This window comes from Manis javanica, chromosome 8 (genome assembly GCF_040802235.1).
Source record: "Manis javanica isolate MJ-LG chromosome 8, MJ_LKY, whole genome shotgun sequence".
Lineage (NCBI taxonomy): Eukaryota > Metazoa > Chordata > Mammalia > Pholidota > Manidae > Manis > Manis javanica.
Genome location: NC_133163.1, coordinates 120004633 through 120029198, shown reverse-complemented (window position 1 = coordinate 120029198; position 24566 = coordinate 120004633). Strand labels below are relative to the sequence as shown.

Sequence of the window (24566 nt, the reverse complement as noted above, 5' to 3'; positions counted from 1 at the left end):
TATTACTACTTATATGTTTCTGACATGTTTAACAAATATATGCCACCAAAGTACATTAATTTCATTTATCCTTAGAAAAATTATTTCATATTTAGATTCTCTTAGCATTGATTGGAAAATTTTCTGTCTTTTATATGCTAGGTATAACCCGGAAAAATCCCAGAACACCACTTTCTGATCTACAGGGCATGAATACTCTTAATGAAAAAAACCAACAGTAAGTATGTTTGGTTTATATTAAAAGAAAGTATAGAAGAGGTAACTAGATTTTTTTTTATTGAAATATCTTTTTTTTAATGGAATTCCTGAATAAAATTTGAAAGTAACAAATACAGTTTCCTGAGTTTGCAAATAAAGTTCCCTTGTCCTTTACTCATACATTATTTTATAAAGATTGTACTTTATATGTGCAAATGAGCATTGTTTAGTGTCTAAAATCTGCTGTCTAAGTTTTAAATATCATCAAGAGAATTGAGCCCTGGTAATAAGGATGGCCTGTCATTGAAATTAAAGTATAACTTCTTTAATCACATTTTCCAATTGAAGTTACTTTGTCTTCCTAATGTGTATTGTCACTTCTCTGCTTAATAACATTTTTATAACTCTCCATTGCTTGTGAAAAGAATTCTAGGTTCACTGGTTACTTATGTTAGAGCTGTCAGAGCCCGAGGATCCAACCTCAACTTACTCATCTTAAATGCCAGCAAGTTGAACTACTTGCTATCTTTATAAATATACATTTTGTTTACTTTTAATAGTGATATTTGGCTAATAATGAAATCAACCACTATATTTGCATGTTAAATTTTATCCAAGAATGAATTAGACTGTATGACTTCAACTTAGTCTATTGGCAATATTCTTACCCTGGTCATTAGAGATCCCTAATTTAAGGAAATCCATCTCTTGATTTGGATAAAAAAAGGAAACTGTGACTTGTCCCATTTCCCAGAGCAATTTCTTTTTCATAATTCTCCTAATTTCTAGTTTGTGATTCTTTGCACTTTCAGTTTTGGCTGCCCAAAGTGATCTGTATAGGCTTCTGTTTTTTATGTATCAGTTGGGTTAGTCTAATATTTTAGTTTAAGACTGATCATGTTGGTCTAGGATCAGGAAATTAATGGAATTCAGATGCTCGTGGTGTGATAAACTAATTTTGTAAAGTATGTATAGCCCATTTTTGAGTCCCTTCTTCACAGGGAAGTTGATCACCTCAGCTTGATTCTTTTCCACTGCATACAATAAAGAAAGATACATAGCAGTAAAGTAAAAGTAATGTTGTGGGAAAAGATGAGCTAGCAGCCTTAATGAGAGATCCTTCCAGATTGTATTTATTGTATTGGTGAATTTATTTTAGACACATTTTAGAGAAAATTGGCGAGAAGAGGGAGAGGATAGAATAAATAGATACTTATGAAATCAGCCATGAAATCAGTTGCTTATATTTACCAAGTAGAGTCTTGGACCTTCCCTGTGGAATACTCCTAATAAGTGAGTGGAAAGGAGGAGTGGAATGTTTGATTTTTTTGGTGATCTAGGACAATAGTCTATATAAAACTAAGGAAATATAAATATTAAAACTGTTTTTAGCCAGTGCAAATATCCTCAAGAGATGAAACTTACATTAAAATTGAGAGGGCAGTTGTTTTTTGGTAAAAGGGTAAAAATTGGAAACAAATGTCTTTATATCAAAATATGATTTGAGAAAAATACCAAGGCTATAATTACATACCATGAAGCAGAGATGATAAATGCACTATAGAGGCTACTGAACAGACCTTTAATATAAAGAACTGAAGAGAGTGCATTCATAGCCAAAGATGCAATCATTCCTAGGTGGAAAAAGCTCTTATAAGTAAATATTTATAGGGCGGAATGAGTGAAGAGTAAAATACATCAGCCTATATTGGAAAAAAAAATGCCTTTGGAAACTTAACTATGAGGAAGCAGGAGTGTATATCATCAGAATTTATTGTTAGAAAGTATGTAATGAATTTTGTACACTGTAGAAGTATATGGTAGGTTTCATAATTAAATAGTCTTAATACTGTCATGCTACAGAAATTAAGGAAAAGGAGTAAGTTCTCATTAATACTTCTGGTGTGTTATGGAACCATTCTAAGAGTTGACTCTGTAGAATGTTGTGGATCCTGATTTCGGCTAATTTCAATATACTTTTGATCTGGGCAAATGACTACTTACCACCTGAGACATTGTGTTATAAAATGCAACAATGAGAACAAAAGTAAATTGTTTGAAGGATTAAAAAGTCAAATTATTACTGGGGTTGTTTTAGAAATGATCATGCTTCATGTTACAAAAATGAGTGGTTTTTAAGGTTCTCTTAGAATCAGTATGACTTGATACCAACAACAAACAGCTTTGAGTGATTTCTCATATGTTACAGCTAGATAAATCTCATTACATTCCTTCATGTCCTAGTATGTATTTTGTTTACCATATTTTTTTCAAAAAATATTAGAACTTGGGTATTAATGTAAGTAGATGCATGTGATGAGCAATTCATGTAATAAGAAATCTTAAGTATCATGAAACAATACTCTTAGTATAAATTTAAAACATTTAAGTATTATGTGGTTACTTCAAAAGTCTTTTCCAAGTTTTTTCACTTTTACAGTATGTATCCTAAATGATATTTGTATGTTTTTACATAGTTTTGTCAGTTCTTTGTTTTAAAAGTTAATGGCTTTCTAACTCAGGCATTATTTGCCTGTTATATCTATTCCTGAAGGTCAGATTAGTCTTGAAAGAAAAATAAAGATAAATACAGTTTGTAGTCCTGGCAGATCATTTGTTTAACAAGTACTTAGCGCCAGTTCATGTGATAGAAACTGGAGATTCAGTGCTTTGTGAGGCAGGTGTGACAAGTGATATGATCAAAGAGATACAGGATGATGTAGAAACATATGGGAAGACTGTTTGATTTTTTATGTTGATACTGTTTTTGAAGATTGAATGTGGGGCCAGATGGATCAGAAAGCTTTTTTCAGAAAAAAAAAATCTTTTAAACTGTTGTCTGAGGGAAGAGTAAGAATGAGCCCTGTGAAGATGAGAATGGTATGTTATAGGCAGAGGAGCAACATGTATGAAGGGCCAGGAGCAAAAAGAGAGAACGCTCTCTCTAGAGAGCAGGCGTAAGTGGAGAATTCATGTGAGTATGGAGAGAGAGGTGATGAGAGCTGACTCTAGGAAGAAAAACAGTCATGGGCTTCCCTATAGGGCCTTATTAGCTGTATTAAAGATACTGGACTTCCTCTTAAGGGTAATGAGGAGTTATTTAATATGTTTAAGCGGGGACTGACTGATATTTCAGAAGAATTTCTCTGACTGCATTATAGAGAATGATATGAAGAGGCAATGGACTGGATACAGGGAGACCTGTAGTTCTGGCAAGAGTTGATGGCTTCGTATGGGTGGGTATACATTGATGTGAACCTATATTAAGAAGGAAAAGAGAGAAACTGTATACCTCTCACCTTAGTTTATGAGGATTTAGAGTTTATGAGAAGTGTATATTAGGTCTTCTCTACCTTGTGCAAATAATTTTTACATGTATGCAATAAATATGTAACAGCGGTCTAATATGTACAAGGAATAAGTCTATATAAAGAACAAACACATTGTTTATGCCATGCATCTTAGCAACAGTGTGCTAAGCTAAGGGAGACTCCTTGAAGGTCTGAAACAGATACCTGTGCTAACTCATTTCATAGAAATAACCAGCTGGTACACAGATTTTCAAGTGTACACAGAGTTTCTCCATTCTCCTTTGCATCCCATTGATCTCTCTTTGTGGCACAGCCTTTTTTTTTTCCCTCCCACTTCAAATCTTCTGCTTCACCACTGAACCTGCCATTCTAATGTTGGGACTCTTACGGTTACTTAGTGTGAAAAACACAAGTAGAACCTTTCTCCTTTGCCTTAGGCCTTTCCATAGCACGCAGGAGGAAGAGCCCTGGTTTGGGAGTCACCAAAAATTTGTTTTTGGCTCACCTTTTCTCATTCTCTGATTGTATCTGTAATTTTGCCTTTGTTTCTAAAAAAAAAATGAGAGGGAGAATTTATAATTTATATATCTTCGTGATAATTGTGGAATATATTGGATGAGGAGACGGAGTAATTAAGAATGATTTCTAGATTTATGGCTTAGCACTTACATAGGGAATCAAAGAGTAGCAACAGTTTTGAGGGGAAATGAAAGTTTCATCTTGGACATGTTAACAATCTTGAGGTTCTTGAGAGGCTTTCATCAAGAGATAGACTAAATCGCTGGATACAAGATACACTCAGATGATCCTTGGGCTAGAGATTTATTTTGTAATTGATCAGGGACCTCACCATTGAGTTGGTGACTCAGATGTCTGTATCTCAGTTTATTTCTCTAGGGTTAATCAGTTTTCCCTGCCTATGACTACTAGTGTTCTGGGCATGTATGATTCCATAAGCGTCCTTCCACTTAATTCTTCCTCATTTCCTTGTGGCTCCTCACCCCTTTAGCTATACTTAATGTCCTTGACTTCTCCTCAGATTCTGTTGTTCCAACTTGTCTATAAGGTAAATTTCCCGTCTTCTGCAGGTGTGAGGAAGGGAATGTTAATTCACTATTTAGGATAATGATAGGGAGTACCTCATTTTAAAGACTTTCAACTTACCATTTTGGCCCCATTCAGCAGCATCCTTACCTTGGTACCAGTTATCTCTAATACCTGCACCTTTCCAGAGTTCTGAATGAGAATCAATGTGGATTTGTTGTTTTAGCCTCCCACTCCCCCTGGAAATTTCTACACACACATATATAATATTCTTAATTATACATACACACATATATACCACCTTTTCTATGATTCCCATATGCATATAAACTTTTTGTCAGTTCTAATGCATCTTTTATTACATGTATATCAAATTTGTTTTTTTAATAAAAATTTTTTTAAATTAAATTATTTACTGCTCCTTGTCCCTTACATAGTCTTCTTTCCTACTCTTTGTTCTTGTGAATTTATGACTTTTCTAATGTCATTTAGTGGTATTTCAGCTGGGAGTATTTCATTTTGGATCAAGTTCAAAATGCCATGGAGGCTTATGGGTTTCCCTTAAGCAGACACCAAATAGTTTATTTAAGAATGTTTATTTAGGAATATTATCCTAGGGAGTAGAACTGAGACTATGGGAATAAAAAAGGGAAGCCTGGAGAACCCATACAATAATGAACTGACCACTGGTTGCCCAACCCTTTGGGACCAACTGAGAAGCCTAACGATTTGTGTCTCAGGATCTTTCATTTGCTGTAGGGAAGAAAGATGGAAGGACTTACCCATTGTTCAGAGGGTGGCCAGCCCCGCAGTTATGCATGGAAGAAGTTCTAATTTTGAATTTTTTTTCTTTTTTGCTATACTTTTGTCATATTTAAGAAGTCATTGCCTAACTCCATGTCACAAAAGTTTTCTCCCTATGTTTTCTTCTAAGAGTTTTATAGTTTTAGCTCTTAAATTTAGATCTGTGATCCATTTTGAGTTTATTTTGTATACATATGGTGTGAGATAGAGAGGTCCAACTTCATTCTTTTGCATGTGGATGTACAGTTATCCCAGCACCATTTGTTGAAAATATGATTCTTTTCCCATTGAATAGTCTTGATAACTTTGTCAGAATTGAATTGATCATAAATGAAAGTATTTATTTCTGGATTCTCAACTCTGTTGTATTGATCAGTATGTCTCTCCTCGTGCCAGTACTGTATTGTCTTGATCACAGGAGCTCTGTCGTATGTTCACAAATCAGGAACTGTAATGCCTTCAGCTTTGTTCTTTGTTCTTCAACATTGTTTTGGCTATTCTGGATTCTTTCTGTTTCCACATGCATTTTAGGGTCAGCTGCAAAAAAGGCAGCTGGGGCTTGATAAGGGTTATGTTTGATCTGCACATCAGTTTGGTGAGTATTGTCGTGGATTTCTTTTCACTTATGTAGATCAATTTCTTTTAACAATACTTTTTAGTTTTAGTGTGCAGGTCTTACATTTCTTTAGTTTATTCCTAAGTATTATAATATTTCATGCTGTAAAAGTGAAAACACTTTTTGCCTTCATTATTGGGGATTGTTCATTTCTATTATATAGAAATATAATTGAGTTGTGTAACTCATTTATTAGTTGTAATAATTTTTTAGTGGATTGCTTAGAATTTTCTACATATAATATCATGTCTATGTGAATACATATAAAATTACTTCTTCCTTTTCAATTGGGATGTCTTTTTTTTTTTTTCACCAACTGCTCGGCTAGAAACTTCACTTCAGTGTTGAATAGGAGCTCACATCACATCCTTGTCTTATTCATGATGTTAGTGGGAAATCTTGCAATTTTTTATTACTAAGAATGGTATTGGCTGTAATTTTTTTTAATAGATGCCCTTTATCTGATTCTTGATCCTTGTATGTTACATCTCTTTTTTGTCCCTAAATACCAGAATTTTGTAGGATCTGTCCAGAAACCCTATTATCTGGGTATTGAGCCTGCTTGATTGATCTATTTTGTTTATGTTTTTCCATATGCCTTGTTTTGCTTTATAAGAAGTGATCTCTCTCATATACTCATCCCTAAATCTCCTGTAACTAGTAAAAAAATCTTGATGTCATCCTTAATCCCTTCTTTTCATGCATTTCACATTCAGTTCATCAGCAAGTCATATCAGCTCTACCATAAAATGATATCCAGAATCTCCCATTTCTCAGTACTACACTGCTGTTGCCCTGGCATGGCTTATTGCAAGAGCATCCTAAAATAATCTCTCTGCTTTTGTCCTGGCCCCTCAAATGGTTTTCAGTATAGTAACCAGATCATTATTTTAACATATAAGCTGACTTATGTCAATGTTTTGCTCAAAATCTTCTTCAGTCTTTCTTATTCCCATTAAAAGCAAAAAATTCCTATATTACCTAAAAGCTGTGTATGTAACATGGCCTTCTCCTCCCTCTCTGACTTGGTATCTCCTACCATTCTTCCCCCTGCTTATTCCACTCCAACCTTGCCCAGTTCCTTACTGTGTTTCAGACTCATCAGCATTCCTTTCTCAGGAACTTTTTGTTTGCTCTTCTCTCTGTATGGAGCGCTCTTCTTCCAGATAACTGCTTGATTTGCTTTTTTAAAAATCTCCTTGACATCTCTGTTTAAATATATCCTTACCAATGAGGCATCCCCTGAATACCCTATTAATAAGTCTAGCATCTGGCTTTTTTTTTTTCCTTCTTCCCTGTTTAAAATTTCTCCTTAACATCTATTGTCTGGCATACAATATATTTTCTTATGTGTTTATTGTCTTCTTCTACCTGAATTTAAGTCTGAGTGAAAGTAGAGATTTTAGTTTGTTTTATTAATTGGTTGGTATATGTGCCCGCTGCTAGAAAAATAATTGGCACTAGATGGTGCTCAATAAATATTTTTGAATGAATGAATGAGCATGTTCTGCATTTTCATTAGTGTGACTTTTTAAATTTTCATGAGCTTTTTGCTATTTTTTTTCTCAGTGTTTTCATTTTATAGATGGAAATTTTCTCTCTAAAGATATTAATGGTAGCTTTTTAAAAGATTTCTTTTTCCTGCCTGGCCTTTTTTCCATTCAAGTTGTTTATGCCGTAATTGTTTGTTTTGGTATCTATGTTGCATGCTAGGGATTTTCCTCATATGTCTAGTATATCTTGGATGATAGTACATATTTAGAGTTGAGACATTGAAAACTAATTGGAATTTATGATTAATTAGGTGTGTTGGCAGTTTCTGGTTATTTGTCAGTGTCTTTGGGTCTTTCCTCTTGGGCTGGTCAGATTCCACACAAAAGTTTATTCCTATTTGCTGCCCAGCTGCCAGTATTCTGGAGCCAACTGCATAAGAGGACTGAGAATCTGTTTTCATTATTCCCTTTGACTCTTCACAGTATACCCATTCTCTTTGGTACCTGGTGCTGCCCAGTCCCTGGACTTTCTCTTTCATCCTCTTATTTAGGCAAAGAAGGGACAATCATCAGGCTGCATGGAGTTCTAACTGCTTCTTAAGCTGACTTTCAACTAGTAGCCCTGTTTTTAACCACATTTCCCATCACTTCCAGAAATGCTTGGTACTCTCAACTCAAGCCATTCAGGACTTCTGCACAGTAAATAGGGATGCTTCTCAGCTTTTCCCACAGCCAGTCTAAGATTACTTTCTCAAGTTTATTACTAAGAAGGCAATCTGCTTTATGTATTCATCTGCTTTCTGTGCTTCAAAAATGTGTTACTGTTGTCTCTTTGTATATTCTTTCTATTCTTAAGTGTTTATTCCTTTAAATTTATTTCATTAACATTTTTATAGGTTCCTGGAGAAATCCAAATGTGTGTCCAATGTGCTATCTTTTCCTGGAAGGCTCCCTTTTTCTCTTTATATTGTAATCACTGGTAATTTTACCTGTTTTGCTCATTCCTTTATCCCCAGTGCCTAGAATAGTGTTCAGTCTATAGAAGGAACCTAACAGCTTCAGTGGGTGTGTGTATAGTGACTGTGTGAACAAGACCCCCAAGAGCAGGAGCTAATTAAACCCCATAGAATGGGACAGCCTGTTAGGGTCATAAACTCCTTTGGTAGCATTTGAAGTTCTGAATCTAACAAAGACAAAAGCCATTATGTCATAATGTATGGTTAACAATTTAAATATATTTAAACTTAAAATAAAATATTAGCTTTATGATGCACCATCTACATGCAGTTTTGTTTGAATGTGCCAGAATCCTTAGAAAATTTTTGTTCTGAATGAGTAAAATGTTAGTCCAGATTTATTGGTAATCTCTCTGATAAACTGTTTTCTACTGGTCTAGCGTTTTTTTCTGAATTTTAACTTCAGTTTTTAAAGTTTGATTTTACTTGTTTAAAAAATTTAGAGTTTTAAGTAGAGATGGGATGTCTCAGTTAACTGAAGCAAATTGTACTATATTTAATTTTAACAGCGATACATTTGATATTGCCTGGAATAGCAGAACTGGGATTCGCCAGAGCCGGCTATCAAGTAGCACATCCTTTCTTGACAAAGATGGGATATTTGCTAATTCAGCTAGCAGCAAACTCTTGGAGAGAGCCCATGGAATCCTTACGTTAGTATTGATTAGTAATATGGATTGTTTTTTATGACTGGTTTAAAATTAAGATGAGTGATGGTGAAGCATTATTTTCATGAGTAGAATCTTGAGTGAAATAAGACTCAAAAGCAGGTGGTCTTTAGAGCTGTGAATCTCACATATGATACAGCCAGTGTTTTCTGTTGGGTTTCATCTCACCAGAAGAAGCATGGTTGAATATGCTATAATGGAGATGATTCTTTGTTGCCCTTTGACAGTCTCTACATCCAGAGAGAGAAAACTGTTAGCTCTTTCTAGGATTCCCAGTCTTTAGCTGCAGCTGTCCTTTAGTCCTGGCAGTCCTAACAAATCGGGTAGGAAAATCCCATATGTGATGTTGAATGGGCTTCGATTCAAGCCCAGGTCTTTCTGACTCCCTAGCCCATGTTCATAAGCATTGGAATTTATTTCCTTTCTGTAGCTGTAAAATAATGTCTTGATAAAAATATGATATTGAGTTATGAGTAAGAAAAAAGAATTTTTAATTTTCAAAAGGGGAACATCACAGATTTTAGTGAAAAGTACATGTTAAAAATTCATGAAATTAGGCACCTGTTTAAAGTCTTACAATGACAGAAATAAATCTCATGTAGGAATAAGAAAGGCAAAATTAAAATGAAACTAGCTTTGAATGTACAACATTATGTTACTGATCATCTGGCTTAAATCTGTGTTTAACTACGTTGTACAGCAGGCATCCCTTTTCTGGTTATCTTAGCTTATTCTTCATTCCAAAGGCACTTTCTTTAGCTGAGTCAGGTAATGTTTTGATATAGGGGACCTAGATCTTGGAAATGGGTATATATAGTCTGTTGTTTCTATAGAGACCTTGAAATCATTTATCTCTTCAGTAGTTTTTTCTAACATGTGATTTGTCTCTATAGGAGAAACAAAAACTTCAAATCCAAGCCTGGCCTTCCAAAGGTGAGTGAAAGGAAAAGCTTTTCTCCATTGCTGCTCTACTTCATAATAATTTATTTATTGCTCATGCAAAGAGTCTATAAATCAAAAACAAGAAATACTTTACCCAAAATAGAGATTAAGTGTGTGCATTCAGAAAATACTAAAAATCCATTTTAAAAATAACATTGGATGTTATGAAATGGCCAAACTTAATGGTTCAGGTAAATATTTATCTGTGATATACCCCATTTTCTAGTGTTTGAAAAGCTTCTGAATGTAAGTGTAAATTTTTATTGAGTAATTTGCCTCTTTACCTAAAACTTTTCATTTCTTCTTGAGTCAGGTTAAGACCAAATTCTGAACTTTACTTGATTTTTAAATAATTTATAATCAGTGCTTACCTAACTCTTCATCAGCATTAACTAGCACTAGTCAACCAAGTTTTTCTCTAAAAAATGTCCAGACAGGCTTACAGACCTATGGTTTCTGTTGTAACTACTTAGTTCTGCCGTTGTAGTGGAAATGTAGCTATAGACAGTATGTAACTGAATGAACACAACTGTATTCCAGTAAATTTATTCATGGGCACTGAAATTTTTCAAATGCCATTAAGTATTCCTTAAAAATTTTAACCATATAAACCGTATAATTTGGCTTACGGCCACAATTTGCCTATCCTGATCTACATTGTTTTATATAGAGATGGCATTCCAAAAATATTTATTGAATTTCCTAAGAAACAGTCTTACTGAGTGTTTCTTTCATACCCTCCTTCTAAAGAAGGAGTCCAGTTACTTATAACCTTGTTAGTGAATGTAATTCCAAAATTTTAAAAGAACTGAAAAAGTGCTATTCTCATGATTCTTTTGTTCAAGAAACAAGAAAATGAGTGCCTCTATTATTCCTTTTACTTAGGACTCTTAGGTTTCCAAAGAAAATGTAATGCATTGCTAATGGAGTTTTTGATAGTGGTAAATGCTGGCTTGAAACCACAAAGCACAAAGAAAATTTATGTAAATGGTTTGTAATTGTGTTCTTGTCATGAAAAGATTTTACATAGAGAAAAGGAGACCATATTTGTTACCAAACATCTTTATCTGTTTATCTTTTCTTCCTTTACTGTCTCTTTAGCCTTTATTATTTTGAATGCCACTTCTGGGCCTAGCTGTTTGCACTATACTTTTCACTCTTCTCAAATGAAGAGCTTCTCTTTAAACTTCTGGGTACATCAGAAGTAAATAATTCCATTCAATCATCAATCACAGAGTCCCATCTATTTCTGTTTTTGCATTAATGTAGCTAATATTTTGCTTGTTTTGGTGTGTCTTGTACATTCACATACACATAGCCTATTAGTGTATAGACTTTGGAGTCGAACTGACCTACATTCAAATTATGGGTCTGTTTGCTCTTTGAATTTTAGAGTAAATTCTCTAACTTGTCTTAACCTCTGTGGTAATCTATAATGTGGGGGATAAAATATGTTGGAGTTAGAGATATGTGTTTGGTATATGCATGGTTAGCAGTCAACAAATAATAAGTATTTTCCTTCATATTTGCGACTAGAATCTTTAGAGCTGAATCTGTGGTTTATCTCTGTATATACATACATGCATGGTATGTGGCTTTGTTTAGTGACCTTCCTTTTCATCGTGTTTTCCTACCCTTATTTAAATATGCCTCATTTTTTTTTCTAATTTTGCTTAGGGAATATTTTACTTGTTTCTTTCAAGTTTTGAGCCTGTGTAACTATCCGAATTTTGGACCATGGCAAGACAAGAATAAATAAAATTATAGATTCTGTATCCTCATTGACCATGGTTGTGTCCTCAGTAAAATATTTCTGTTGCATTGTTAGTTTTATGTATAATGTGGAAAGAAGCAACAGAAGTGTAGATAAACTGAGCTTTTTTTTCTTTTGCTCTTTTGCCCTCTGCAGCCTTTTTCTTACTTTGCTATGTGAAATATCATTGCATGTTATCCATATGACTTTTTATACCTAATGCAAATAAGATTCACCTGTATTAAGGGAACCTGTAGCTCCTCATTTTAATTGGTCTAGGTAGGATTTAGAATGCTTTGTTTTTATTACAATCTTAAATATTTAAACAGACAAATATTTAATAAATAGAAACTTCAACAGCCCTTAGTCCATTGTTAATGTAGTTTTGTTTCAATAGTAGCTTCCCTTTTCTCTTAGAATTTATTTTTCATACCTTGAAACTGTCACTTCTATTACGTCTTCTTTTCTAACATGACCTATCTCTTAATTGTCAGTCTTGTACAACAGCTGCAGTGTTGTATGACACACTGCTCATCTCTCAAACTTGAAGCCTAAAGTGATCTACTGTATCTTTTATAGTCATGAAGGCTCAAAACTCGAAGTTAATTTTATTATCTATTTTGGTCCTCTTCAACAATATAAGCAATGTCTCCTTAATTTTTGTGTGTACAGCATCTTGTAAAGCAAGAAGTAAACTATTATCTAAAAATAGAATAAACTGATTAATTAAGCTTAATAAACTAAACAGTAAAAATGGAGTTAAGAAAAAAATAAAGTAGGTAATAAACAGAAGAACTTATAGGATTAATTCTTATCTCCCTTTTCTACTAGATTTGGTACACATTCCAGTTCTTGTTTTTTCTGTCACATTATGCTGGGCTATTGCAGCTGTCACTTAATTGGGTTCATCTCTCTGGCCTTCTTAGCCTCCTGTCCTCCATGTTGTTCTGTTCTGACTTGTCTCTTCTTTCTCACTGGCCCTGTTGTGTCTTCTTCCATCTGTAACAAATCTTATCATCACATCATTTACATTTACTGTCTTTATAGCCCATCTCCCTGTACTTCAGCGCAGTGTATTCCTGGCACTCAAAGCCTGATCTGTAGAAATCACTCTTAACATTTGTTGATTGAGTTGATCACAGTGATTTTTATGGGCAGAAGTCTGATCTCTAGTTGCTGAGGAAACATTGCTCAAAAATCATTAGGTGCTAAAAAAAAAAGTCATTAGGTGCTAACCATTCACTCACTCAATAATAGTTACTGAATACCTTTTCTGTAACAGACACTATTTTAGGCATTGGGGGTACAGGGATGAACAGTCTAGTCAGAGCCCTTGCTCCCTCATAGTTTATCTTCCAGAGAGGAAAACACACGTGTGCGTGCGCACACACACACGTATGTATATGTATACACACACAAATATGGAAATAAAGGAAAAGATAATATAGATGATATGTGCAAAGAGGAAAAGGAAATGACATGTTAATTGACTTAGAGGTGGGCTACTTTTTAGGTATTTAAACAAGAACTTTATTAGAAAGTGTGGGTGTTTAAGCTATAAGGTGAATGCCAAGAAAAATCAAATATGTGAAGCTCTGGTTATAGAATATTCCAAGCAAATGAAAAAGTTGGAAAGATCCTGAGGTAAGAATGAGTGTGTTTTTGTTTTGTTTTGTTTTTCACTTTTCCAATTTAATTCCTTGAAGGTAATGACTTTTTTTGTTTATAGTTATTTGTATTTTCCACAGTCCGTACCATGCTTTTTCATACACTGACGAACACTTAGTAATTAATACTACTATTGATTTGTATATGGTTTATAAAATGAAACCTATTTTATTTGTAAGGTTTTTTTCTCAGAAGTATCTTTAATGTTTGGGGGGAAAATTATTTTAGGCTTCAGAACTAATTTGTTTTTACTCATGAGTAAACTATAAAATTCTTCCAATTGAGTCTTGATAGTATCTAAAATTATTTCTTTCCTTAATATATAGTGAATCCTTTGTGTGAATTAAAAAAAAACTAATAAAAATAAAACTCTCCAAAATTCAGTATACACATACACATGCAATTTTACATATGTGTTAGTGTTTTATGTGGCTTCTTTTTGTCAATAGTATTTGCAAGTATTTTGCTATGTCAGTAAATAAAGGTTTACAGTATCTTTATGAGCTGTATAGTATTCAGTTGTGTGGATAAAGCATACTTTATGAAGAGAATTTCATATAATTTCATATCTCTGTTCATAGTTTTTCACTAGTTTTTGAAATACATTGTCAGAATAACATTCAGATCTTCAATAAGCTCCTTAAATACCTAGAAGTGAAAGTGCTTATCAAGAAGGTTATTCTGATTTACATTCCTAAGAACAATGCATAAATATGCCTATTTCCCCACATCCCTCTTGAATACTGGGTTTTGTATTATGTTCGCCAATCTGATGTACAGAGAATACCTTTAAAAGAAAATGTATGTTTCTCTGATTAAAAGACAGGTTGAACCATTGTCTTTATATGACTTGTCATTTATACTGTGAGAATTGCCTTTTCAGGTCTTCTGCTTATTTAGTATTGTGGGATGTATTCTTTAAGACTTTTTTTTAGAGCTCCTTTTATGTTCAAATAACAAGTCTTTGTCATTGTTGGAAATATATTTTTCTTAGTTGCAATTGTTTCAGTGTGTATTGCACTTAGTGCTGCTTGAAAGTTTATATTAAGTTTATATTGCCAAAATTAATACCCTTTAGATTTTAAATTTTTTGTCTTTTAACTCAGTTCTGTGCCTCACATACAATAAAATTTTTATTACTTTTTGAATAACATTGTACAGATACATAGATATATGAATAGATAGTCTTTCCATTGAGAAACTCATTGCTATAAATATAGTATGGCTTAAAATTTTCTGGTTGGCTTGAAAATTTCCCAGATACTTTCTTAATATCTTGCTTTATGTTCTTTAATTGCTTTATGTGTAAGTCCAGTCTTACTGGGTTGATAAGGGACTGTGTTTTCTTACTTTCTGTGTACATGATCCTGGCATACCAGCTGTAGAGCCCTGGAATTGAATTCAGTTTATTGCCTCTGTGACTTAGGATTCAGCTGCAAATAACAGTAATCCTTGTAGATATTTTTAAGTAGAAAGGAACTTAATTCAGAGATGCTGACAAAATCATTAGAAGCCTTGGAACTTCAGAGTATTCAGAAACAGTACAGAACTGACCCCAGCTATAGTCAGAAAGCTGGAAATCAGGAAGCTGCCGGTGTGACTGCTTCTTCCTGATTATATCGCCTGTATCGTAGTGCGGGAATCAGGGAGAAGCCGCTGCGGCTGTTGGGTTCAGGGCGCACTGAGCACACAAGGCGAACTTAGAGTTGCATCGACAACACAGTAAATGCCCTGCATGCTACCTCTCAGCTCGCTGAAGTGTGGTGCCCGGACCCTGCGATCATAGGAAACTGAAGTGCTGTTATGTACGTGCTTGCCAGCAGAAACACAAGTTAGTATCCAAAGCCTCAGTTCTACCTTCCCAGCTTCACGTGTGGGAATTTAATTGAACTTAAATCACCTCCAGAGCCTGAGATGCAGGAGAGTTTGGGAAATGAGTTTTCTTTTAGCGAGAGCCTCTGTGGGAAACAGGAGGGTAAGAGGGATGTTGAATATCAATGTCCCATATTCGCCACAGTTGTTATACATAGGAAATAATGAGAACTGGTTACAATTTTGTTTTTCCTGTTTTAGATGAATTTGTGTGAAGAATTTGATTTTCCTCCCCTTCTTTTCAGCATTTGCTAGACGTAAATTCTTTAAAGCATCTGACAAGACTGACCCTACAGGATCGTATTACCAAGTCTCTTCTTCATTTGCACAAGAAGAAGAAACCTCCCAGTATCAGTGCCCAGTTTCAGGTAATAAAAAAAATTTTTTTTTTAATTTTACTTTTAATAAAGAGGAATGAATCTGTTTGTTCATATTGGTATTCAAAGGTCAAAGTGATCTGCAAGATACCTAATATAATATGATTCACGTGACTAAAAAGCCATGTTATAATTGTTATTTTGGAGAGAAGTAACAGATGGAAGAAACATCAACTGCCTTTTTTTCTCATCCTTGCATCTCTGGGTAGTGAATATCTCAAAGAAGAATTAATTTATTTTCTGTGTGAGGAGAAAGACAGCAGAAAATTGGCATTACAACCAAAATATGCCTTTAAACACTAATGCCCAGATATAGTCAATATTAATATAATGTATATATTTTTTCCCATATGTATTTAAACCTCATGCTATGGCCATCAATATTTAAATGGAATTGTAGACTTTTTCTGGTTTGTTTATTTAGTTTTGTATACATAGAAATCCAGTTCCTTTTGTTGTGAATGGGCATTTAGGAATAAATATGATCATAGTAAATTAGCTAAATAACTTATGAAATAACTTTTCAAAATACTTTTCTATTTACTTCTTCCCATTCTTCTCACATTACCCCTCTCTAACATTCTGTTGTTCATTTGCTAGATATTTATGAAAATGAGCTAAAAATCTCAAGTGTAACAATGCTTTGCATAATTTTACTCTATATCACAGAAGCACTGTTCATTGTTAACTGAAAATAACTTCATCTGTTTATAGTATATTTCTATACTTTATCTTTTTCTTCAATGTTCCTTCCTTTTTAAGCCAGGATATTTAAATGTAAATTATCTGCTAATTGTCACTGTGTATGATATTATTTGACTTATAAGCACAATCCTTCAAACTATGGACTAGAAATGTCATTTCATTTCTATTTCTCTAGGTCATCATAGACCTAGAGAAAAAGTTGTATTTGTAAAGTCTATTTGGTCAAATGCTTTCTCTTAAGAAAAAAGAAAGAAAGAAAGAAAAGAAAGAAAGAAAAAAGAAAGCAACTTTGAAGAACCAAATAACTTATGGTGTGTTCATAAGATTAGAAGAAAGACATACAATAGAAGTTCTGCCATGAATTAAAAAAATCCTTCTTAATCCGTAATCCAATGGGTTACCGGCCTTTGATTATTAAAGAGAGAGAGAAAGAGAGAAAGGTATTGCGTGACCAAGTCTGTACATCTTGGCGCTGTCTTCACATTTCCAGAGTCTGGCTTTTCACTTTGTAGATTTAGAAATGAAAAATGAATGCTGACCGACAAACTGTAAATACTGCTGTGTAAAACAGTATTGAAGTTTAGTAACATATCATGAAAAATAGGCATCATAAACATATTTGTTACAAGTGTTAGTTCATTAGCACATTTCCCCCTGATTAGCAAATCAACACTAGAAGCCAGATTTGATCAAGATAAGTTGGTTAGTTTAGTATCTAAAATGGAAACATTCATCTCAGAATTATGAAGGGTAGAATCTTTAAAAAGTAGTGTCCTTTGTTTTGTTATGTTGGATCTTTTATAGATGCCTCTATATCAAATTCATTCTTTAATCTGAAGAGTACATTATAGCTACTAAATAAAAATTTATAATCCTATTATGTCTCTTAAAATCTCCTCAAATTCAAGAATTTTGGATATTCTCAAATTATATTCATGTATTGTATTTAACTTTTGCAAAAAAGCTCATCTTTAGTGTTTCCAACACATGGTTAAGTGTTATAAAAGTACTGTTTTTTGATTACTTAAAAAATATCTCTGGATAGTAAATGATTTCATTTGTTTATGTTCACCTGTAATTACCAGTGTAGTATATTTTCCAGATCCTTTACTGCATGTTTATACATGTGCATTATCCATTTTTCCTCCCAATTCTGTGAGATAAATATGTTATTCTTATTGTATATTGAGCAAGTTATGAGAGGTGGAGCTGGATGGCACCCAGGTGTCTTTGCATGCCATACTTAGAATCAATGTTTATTTTCATCAAAATGAAGTCATAGAACTCTTGAAGGTTTTGTTGATACAGGGCTTGCCCTTCTGCTCTAAACAAGTTAGAAAACTGGACAAATAATAAGGATCAAGTGTTTTTAGATATCAGATAATAAGCATTGCAGGACTGTGACACCTGAGAAAAGGGAAATAAATTAGGCAAGCCCCAGCTTACTGCATATAGGCAGTTTGATATAGCTCAGAAAGAGGGGTCCCAAACAAATGCCAGAGGTTTTGTTCTGGACTACTCTCAAAAAGCTTAGAAGCAAGTTTTGAATCACGTGACCTTACATAACTTAACAGCATGCCAGAAAAAATATCTGTCACTCTTTAAAGGAATGTACAAAATCCAATGTACAATGTAAAATTAGTGTCTAGAATCCAATCTGAAATTACTAGCCATGTAAGAATAGCGACAAAGCAACCCATTAACGAGGGAGAAAAATTAGTTCTTAGAAATAAACCTAAAAATGGTAGAAATAATAGATAAGGATATCAAAATAGCTATTATAGATCATGTAAATATGTCCAAGGGTATAACAAAAAGCATGAATATAAGAAAAAATTGGAACATATGAAAAAGACTCACATGAGACTTTAAGATTAAAAATGTAATATTTGAAAATAAAAATAAGCTAGATGGGATTAACACATAATTAGTGCAGAAGAAGTGAATTTGAAGTTATATTTACTTTAAAATAAAGCCCATAGAGAAATAAAAAATATGGGTAAAAAAACAACTGGGGTGGAAAATATCAGGTGGCTGAACAGAGAGGTATAATTGGCATCTTGGAAGGAAACGAAAGGGAGAGATACAGAAAAACATTTGTAGAGTTAATGACCAAAGTACTTCCTGATTTTATGAATAAGTTCAGAGATCAAAGAATCTCAACAAACTTCAAGCTGAACAAACAAAAACATATCAAGACACATCACAACACGTTGCTAAAGGAGAAAATCTTAAACACAGCCAGAGAAAAAAGAAGATATTATGTGCAAAGAAATAAAGATAATAATATCAATAGGTTTCTCATTAGAAACTACAAAGCCAGAAGTCAAGAGTAAAATCTTTAAAAGACTGAAAAGAAGGAAAAATTGTCACTCTAGAATTCTGTGCACAGTGAATATCTCTTGTAAAAATGAAGGTTAAGTGGAGATTATTTCAAACAACAAAAGCTGGGAGAATTCATTGCCAGCAGACGTACAATATCAGAAAGTTAAGTGTGGAAGAAAAATGATGAGAAAACCACATGGAAATTTGGATTTCTACAAAACATGAAGAGTGCTAGGATGATGGAAATTAACTATAAAAATACTTTTTCTTGTTTTTTTACTCAGTTATAAAGGTAATCAATTATAGAAAAAAATATATAATGTGAGGTACAAATAGAATGTATGACAAAAGTAGCACAAAAGAAGGGAGGGCCTAAATATAAGTATATATTGCTATAAAGTTTTTACACTGTATAGAAACTGGTATGATATTTGAAGGTAGATTGTGATATATTAAAAGTGTCACTGTAGAGCAACACTAAAAAAAAAAGGCTCATTATATAGGTAATGAGCTAACAGCAGAACTAAAACAAAATCATAAAATACAGTGAATTCATGCCTAGCTGCTCAAAGGTCCACACATTTGTTGAACATGTATCCACCACTGCGTCATTAGTTGACAGTCCTTTGCTTGGGAGTTGTGGAAACTTAACTTTCTCTTCCTTGGCCTAAAGGGTCTTTCTAGCTTTTGGTCTAAGGATTATGTAGGACACATGAAGCTTGTGTTTGGACAAAAATCTGACTTCTCTGTGTAAAAGGACCATTAGCTTGAAGAAAACCTGTTTGTAGTCCTACCCCTAGAACTAAGAATTAAATCATTACCAAACTAAACCAACCTGATTTTTATCCTCTGAACATATATCAATGTATTAAGTTTTCTATAATAGCTACCTATTGGTTTTATAATCAGAAGAAATGATATCTAAAAAGGATTTTTATTTTTTTGAAAAATGGTTTGTTTATAGCCATAAGAAGCAAATTGATGGTTGCCTGGGGCTGTGGACAGAAGCAGTTACTGACTGCAAATGGGCAAGAGGGAATGTTTTTTAGGTGATAGATTTCTAAGTCTGGATTGTAGTGATGGATGCACAGTTGTGTAACTTTAATAAAAACATTGATTTGTAGGCTAACATGGGTACATTTTTATAGTACATAAATTAATAATTTAATGAAACTATTGAAAACAGAAAGTCACTGTTAAAAGAGAATGAAAGGGCAGTTTCATTCTCAGTATAAGATACCAAAAGTAGTCTTGCAGTACACCTGGAAAAGTCCTTGTATATGGAATATATGAAGAACCACAGATCAATTTTTAAAAAGATAGATAACATAATAGAAATGGGTAAAAGTCTTGAATAGGCAAAACTGTCTGATATCAAAAGATGTTATCCCAAAGGCCAGTAAGCTTATCAAATACCTGTTCAACATTATCAGTCATTAGGGAAATGCAAATTAAAGTTTTGGGCAAAAATACTACGTACTTGCCAGCGTGGCTGAAATAAAAAAGACTGATTTTACAAAGTGTTGACAAGGGTGTGGAGCTACCAGAACTTTTATATGTTGCTACTGAAATATAAGTTAATGCAGGCATTCTGGAAAACAGTTAAAAGATGTGTAGTAGAAGAATGTTCATAACAACTAACTTATAACTGCCCAAATCGGAACAACCAAGTATCTTTCCTAAATGGATAAATTTAATTGTGATATTGTCATATAATGGATCACTATTATATAGCACTGAAAATGTACAAGACAATTGTATGCAACACATACAAACTTGTACATAATGTGTCTTTCTTTTCACATGAAGTGTAATAGCAGGCAGAACTAGCTTATGATCTTGGAAGTCCGGATAATGGTTACGCTTGGTTGAGGTATGAAGGCGAAGGCAGCTGATAGCTTATGTTCAGTGACCTTGCTAAATTCAGTGGGACAGGGCACAGAGGGGCTTTGAGATTCTGAAAATATTTTATTGATTTGTTCTGTGGTTACAAGACTGTGTTCCCTTTGTGAAAATTCATCAAAGTGTAAGTATACTTGTGATTTAAACATTTTATTTTATATAAATTATACTACAATAACTTACAAGAAAAAGCACTTAAAAGTAAAAACTTTGTTGATACTATAACAACAATGACAGGAGTCTCTATGGTCAAAGGCTTCTAAGTTTTACTTGAAGTCATAAAATATTGATTCTAAGTAGATGGTGACATGTTAGGTTTGTATATTTTAATCCCTAGAGCAGCCACTAAAAATTAATATAGAGATATAGCTGAAAAGCCACTAGATAAATAGAATACTTCAGAAAAAAAGTATGCAATCCGACCATAGTGGAATTAAACCAGAAATCAGTAAAAGAAAAGAAATCCCTAAATATTTGTAAAATAAAAAACAGACATCTAAACATGAGTCAAAGAGGAAGGAAATTTAAAAAAATATTTTAGGTGGAATGAAAATAAAATATCAAAACTTGTGCAGTGCAGCTAAAGCACTGTTCCAAGGTTAATTTATAACATTAAATGCTTTTGTTAGAAAATGAAAAAGCTCTCAAATCTATAATCTAAGTTTATACTCTAGAAAAAGAATAATATACTAAACCAAAAGCAAGTGAGGGAATGAAATGATTAACGTAAAAGCAATATTCTGTGAAATTGAAAACAGTAAAACAATAGAAAATATTCAATGAAACAAAAAAACTGGTCCTTTGAAAAGATATTTATAAACATTTAGTCAGACCAATCAGGGAAAAAAGAGGTAAAGTACAAAATATCATTATCATGAATGAATGAGGAGACATCACTAACATGCTTTATAAACATTAAAAATTAAAAGTAAAGCAGGAGAATATTAAATACCTTACTGTCTGTTTTATGGTATGATTTTCAAAGTTGCTCCAGGAATGCATGAATTTGAATAAAATTGTTTTATGAAATGGGAAGAAAAGTGAAAAATGTATTCTAGATTTAGGTTATGCTGAAATATATCTTCAGTATTTACTATTGCCCAGATAACAGCTTTAAGATTAAACTACCCTTCTTGTTCTTAATTGTGCTTAATCAGCATGGGAATTTTTACAACTTGCTTTTCAGAAACAAACCTATTTCTGTGTATATCACTTGTTTTTGTATATTTTGCCAACGTTTTGTTTGTATTTATAAATCATTCGTTGCCATTTGGAATGGGAGAAAATGTTAATTATAACCATATTGCTTTGTATTACAGGCCTCATTAAGCAAACTGATGGAGACACTTGGTCAAGCAGAACCATATTTTGTAAAATGCATTAGATCTAATGCCGAAAAGGTAACAATGTCTTACAAATGAGAACTTCTAGCTCAACTTACTTCAAGCTGTAAATTCTTTCTAAGGAGACTAAGTGGAGGGGAAGAGCTAACTTACAATCTTTGTGAGGAAAACAGTATTCTATATTTTCTATGGATATCCTTCTAATTTCCACATGTACCTGCCCATAAGTATTTATATGGGCTTGATTTAGTATCTTCTAGAATTTGGAAAGCAAATACCTCTTGAAATTCCATCATAAAAGAGAGTTTTATGCAACCTTTGTTACCTTGAGATTAATCTCTATAAGCTATACTCTCAAAGAACTTAATTGGGATTTTTCATGTTTAAAAATTATTATTTGTATAAAATAGGGAAGGTACTGTGGACATTCTTGATTCCTTCCTGTTTCTATGACAATTCCCCTAGTTAGAGCTTTGCAGAATACATCTAATAGATGTAAACATTTATCATCTTTCTTTATGTTCATAATAGGAAAAACTAGTTCCCAGCCTGAACAGCTAAAATGTAGTAAGAATTATGTTCAGCTTCCTTAATATTTAAAAAGCGTTCTCCAGCTTTGCTGTATGCAAGCTTTGTGAACTTAAGATGAGTTACTTAATCTTTCTGTGGCTTAAGTATTTTCATCTGTAAGAATATACTGCATTCATATGACCAACCTCATAGAGTTTTGTGAAAATATGAGTTAATACTTGTGAAGTATTTAGAATGTTCCAACCTGTACTAAGCACTTGGTAAATGTTAGCTATTATTTTATAATGACAAAAAAGGAAACCATTTTATTTATAGTAAAGTATTGACTATTGACATTTGAACCCTTATTATTAATTGACACTTGCTTATAGAAAGAGTTCAATTAATGAAGCATTTCAGGACATAGAATAAGTATGTCAACTGCTATTATTAACATAAGTTGCCTATTTGACTTTTTTTCCTTGGCAAATGGTCTTCTTCATCTCTCTGCAGAAAAATGGGATTGCCTTAGGGGATCATTGAGAATAATATTTAGGAAATAGAGAGAACTATCAAAAGCTCCAAATACATATTCTTTTGAATCTCTAAAAACTTGCCTACTGAGATACCTGGAAGTGACCGGGCGTCAGGATAGGTGACTGCCTTCCTCTTCCTTATTCACGCCTATACAATGAAGAGATCAATTATGAACTACAGAAATTTTTTGTTTTTCAATGTGTCATGCAAGTATCATCAGCAAAATGGTTTAGTTTTTTAAAAAAAACTATTACTTTAAAAAAAATTAATTGATGTACAATCTTATGAAGGTTTCACATGAACAACTTTGCGGGTTCAACATTGACCCATATTAGCAAGTGTCCCCCCAAGACCCCATGCATTTGCTGTCTATCAGGGTAGGAAGATGCTATAGAGTCTTTACTTGTCTTCACAGTACTGCACTACGTTTCCTGTGACCTTCCTATATTGTGACTGCTAACTACAGTGCCCCTTAATCCCCTTCCCCCTCCTTCCCCATCCACCCTCCCTAACCACTTCCCTTCGGTAACCACTAGTCCCTTCTTGGAGTCTGTGAGTCTGCTGCTGTTTTGTTCCTTCAGTTCTGCTTTATTGTTGTACTCCACAAATGAGGGAAATCATTTGGCACTTGTCTTTCTCCACCTGGCTTAATTCACTGAGCATAATATCCTCCAGCTCCATCCATGTTGTTGCAAATGGTAGGATTTGTTTTCTTATGGCTGAATAGTATTCCATTGTGTATATGTACCACATCTTTATCCATTCATCTACTGATGGACACTTAGATTGCTTCAATATCATGGCTGTTGTAAATAGTGCTGTGATAGATAAACATAGGAGCACATATGTCTTTGAATTTGTGACCTTGTTTTCTTCGGGTAAATTCCTAGGAGTGGAATTCCTGGGTCAAATGGTATTTCTGTATTTAGTTTTTTGAGGAAACTCCATATGGCTTTCCACAATGGTTGAACTGATTTACAGTCCTGCCAACGGTGTAGGAGGGGTTCCCTTTCTCCACATCCTCGCCAGCATTTGTTGTTGTTTGTCTTTTGGATGTTGGCCATCCTAACTGGTATGAGGTGATACCTCATTGTGGTTTTAATTGGTTTTAATTTGCATTTCCCTGATGATTAGTGATGTGGAGCATCTTATCATGTGCCTGTTGGCCATCCGTATTTCTTCTTTTGAGAAGAGTGTGTTCAGATCCTCTGCCCATTTTTTTGATTGGATTGTTTTCTGGGTGTTGAGGCATAAGAGTTCTTTATATATTTTGGATGTTAAACCCTTATAGATAAGTTGTTTAAGAATATATTCTCCCATACTGCAGGATATCTGTTTATTCTGCTGATGGAGTCCTTTGCTGTACAGAAACTTTTAGTTTGATGAAGTCCCATTTGTTCATTTATGCTTTTGTTTCCCTGCCTGAGGAGATGTGTTCAGGAAAATGTTGCTCATGTTTATATTCAAGAGATTATTGCCTAT

The 24566-nt window shown here is 33.6% G+C and overlaps 1 protein-coding gene across 9 annotated transcripts in view; it reads left to right on the top strand.

The window, feature by feature from the left end:
• The window catches only part of MYO9A (myosin IXA), a 365019-nt gene that overhangs the window by 223120 nt on the left and 117333 nt on the right, over window positions 1–24566 (top strand). For all 9 annotated transcript variants that reach the window (XM_073212119.1, XM_073212118.1, XM_073212123.1 and 6 more), the window contains 5 exons: window positions 142–217; window positions 8992–9135; window positions 10044–10083; window positions 15631–15753; window positions 22014–22094. In XM_073212119.1, coding sequence (XP_073068220.1) covers window positions 142–217; window positions 8992–9135; window positions 10044–10083; window positions 15631–15753; window positions 22014–22094 — 464 coding nt within the window. The remainder of the gene's footprint in view (window positions 1–141; window positions 218–8991; window positions 9136–10043; window positions 10084–15630; window positions 15754–22013; window positions 22095–24566) is intronic.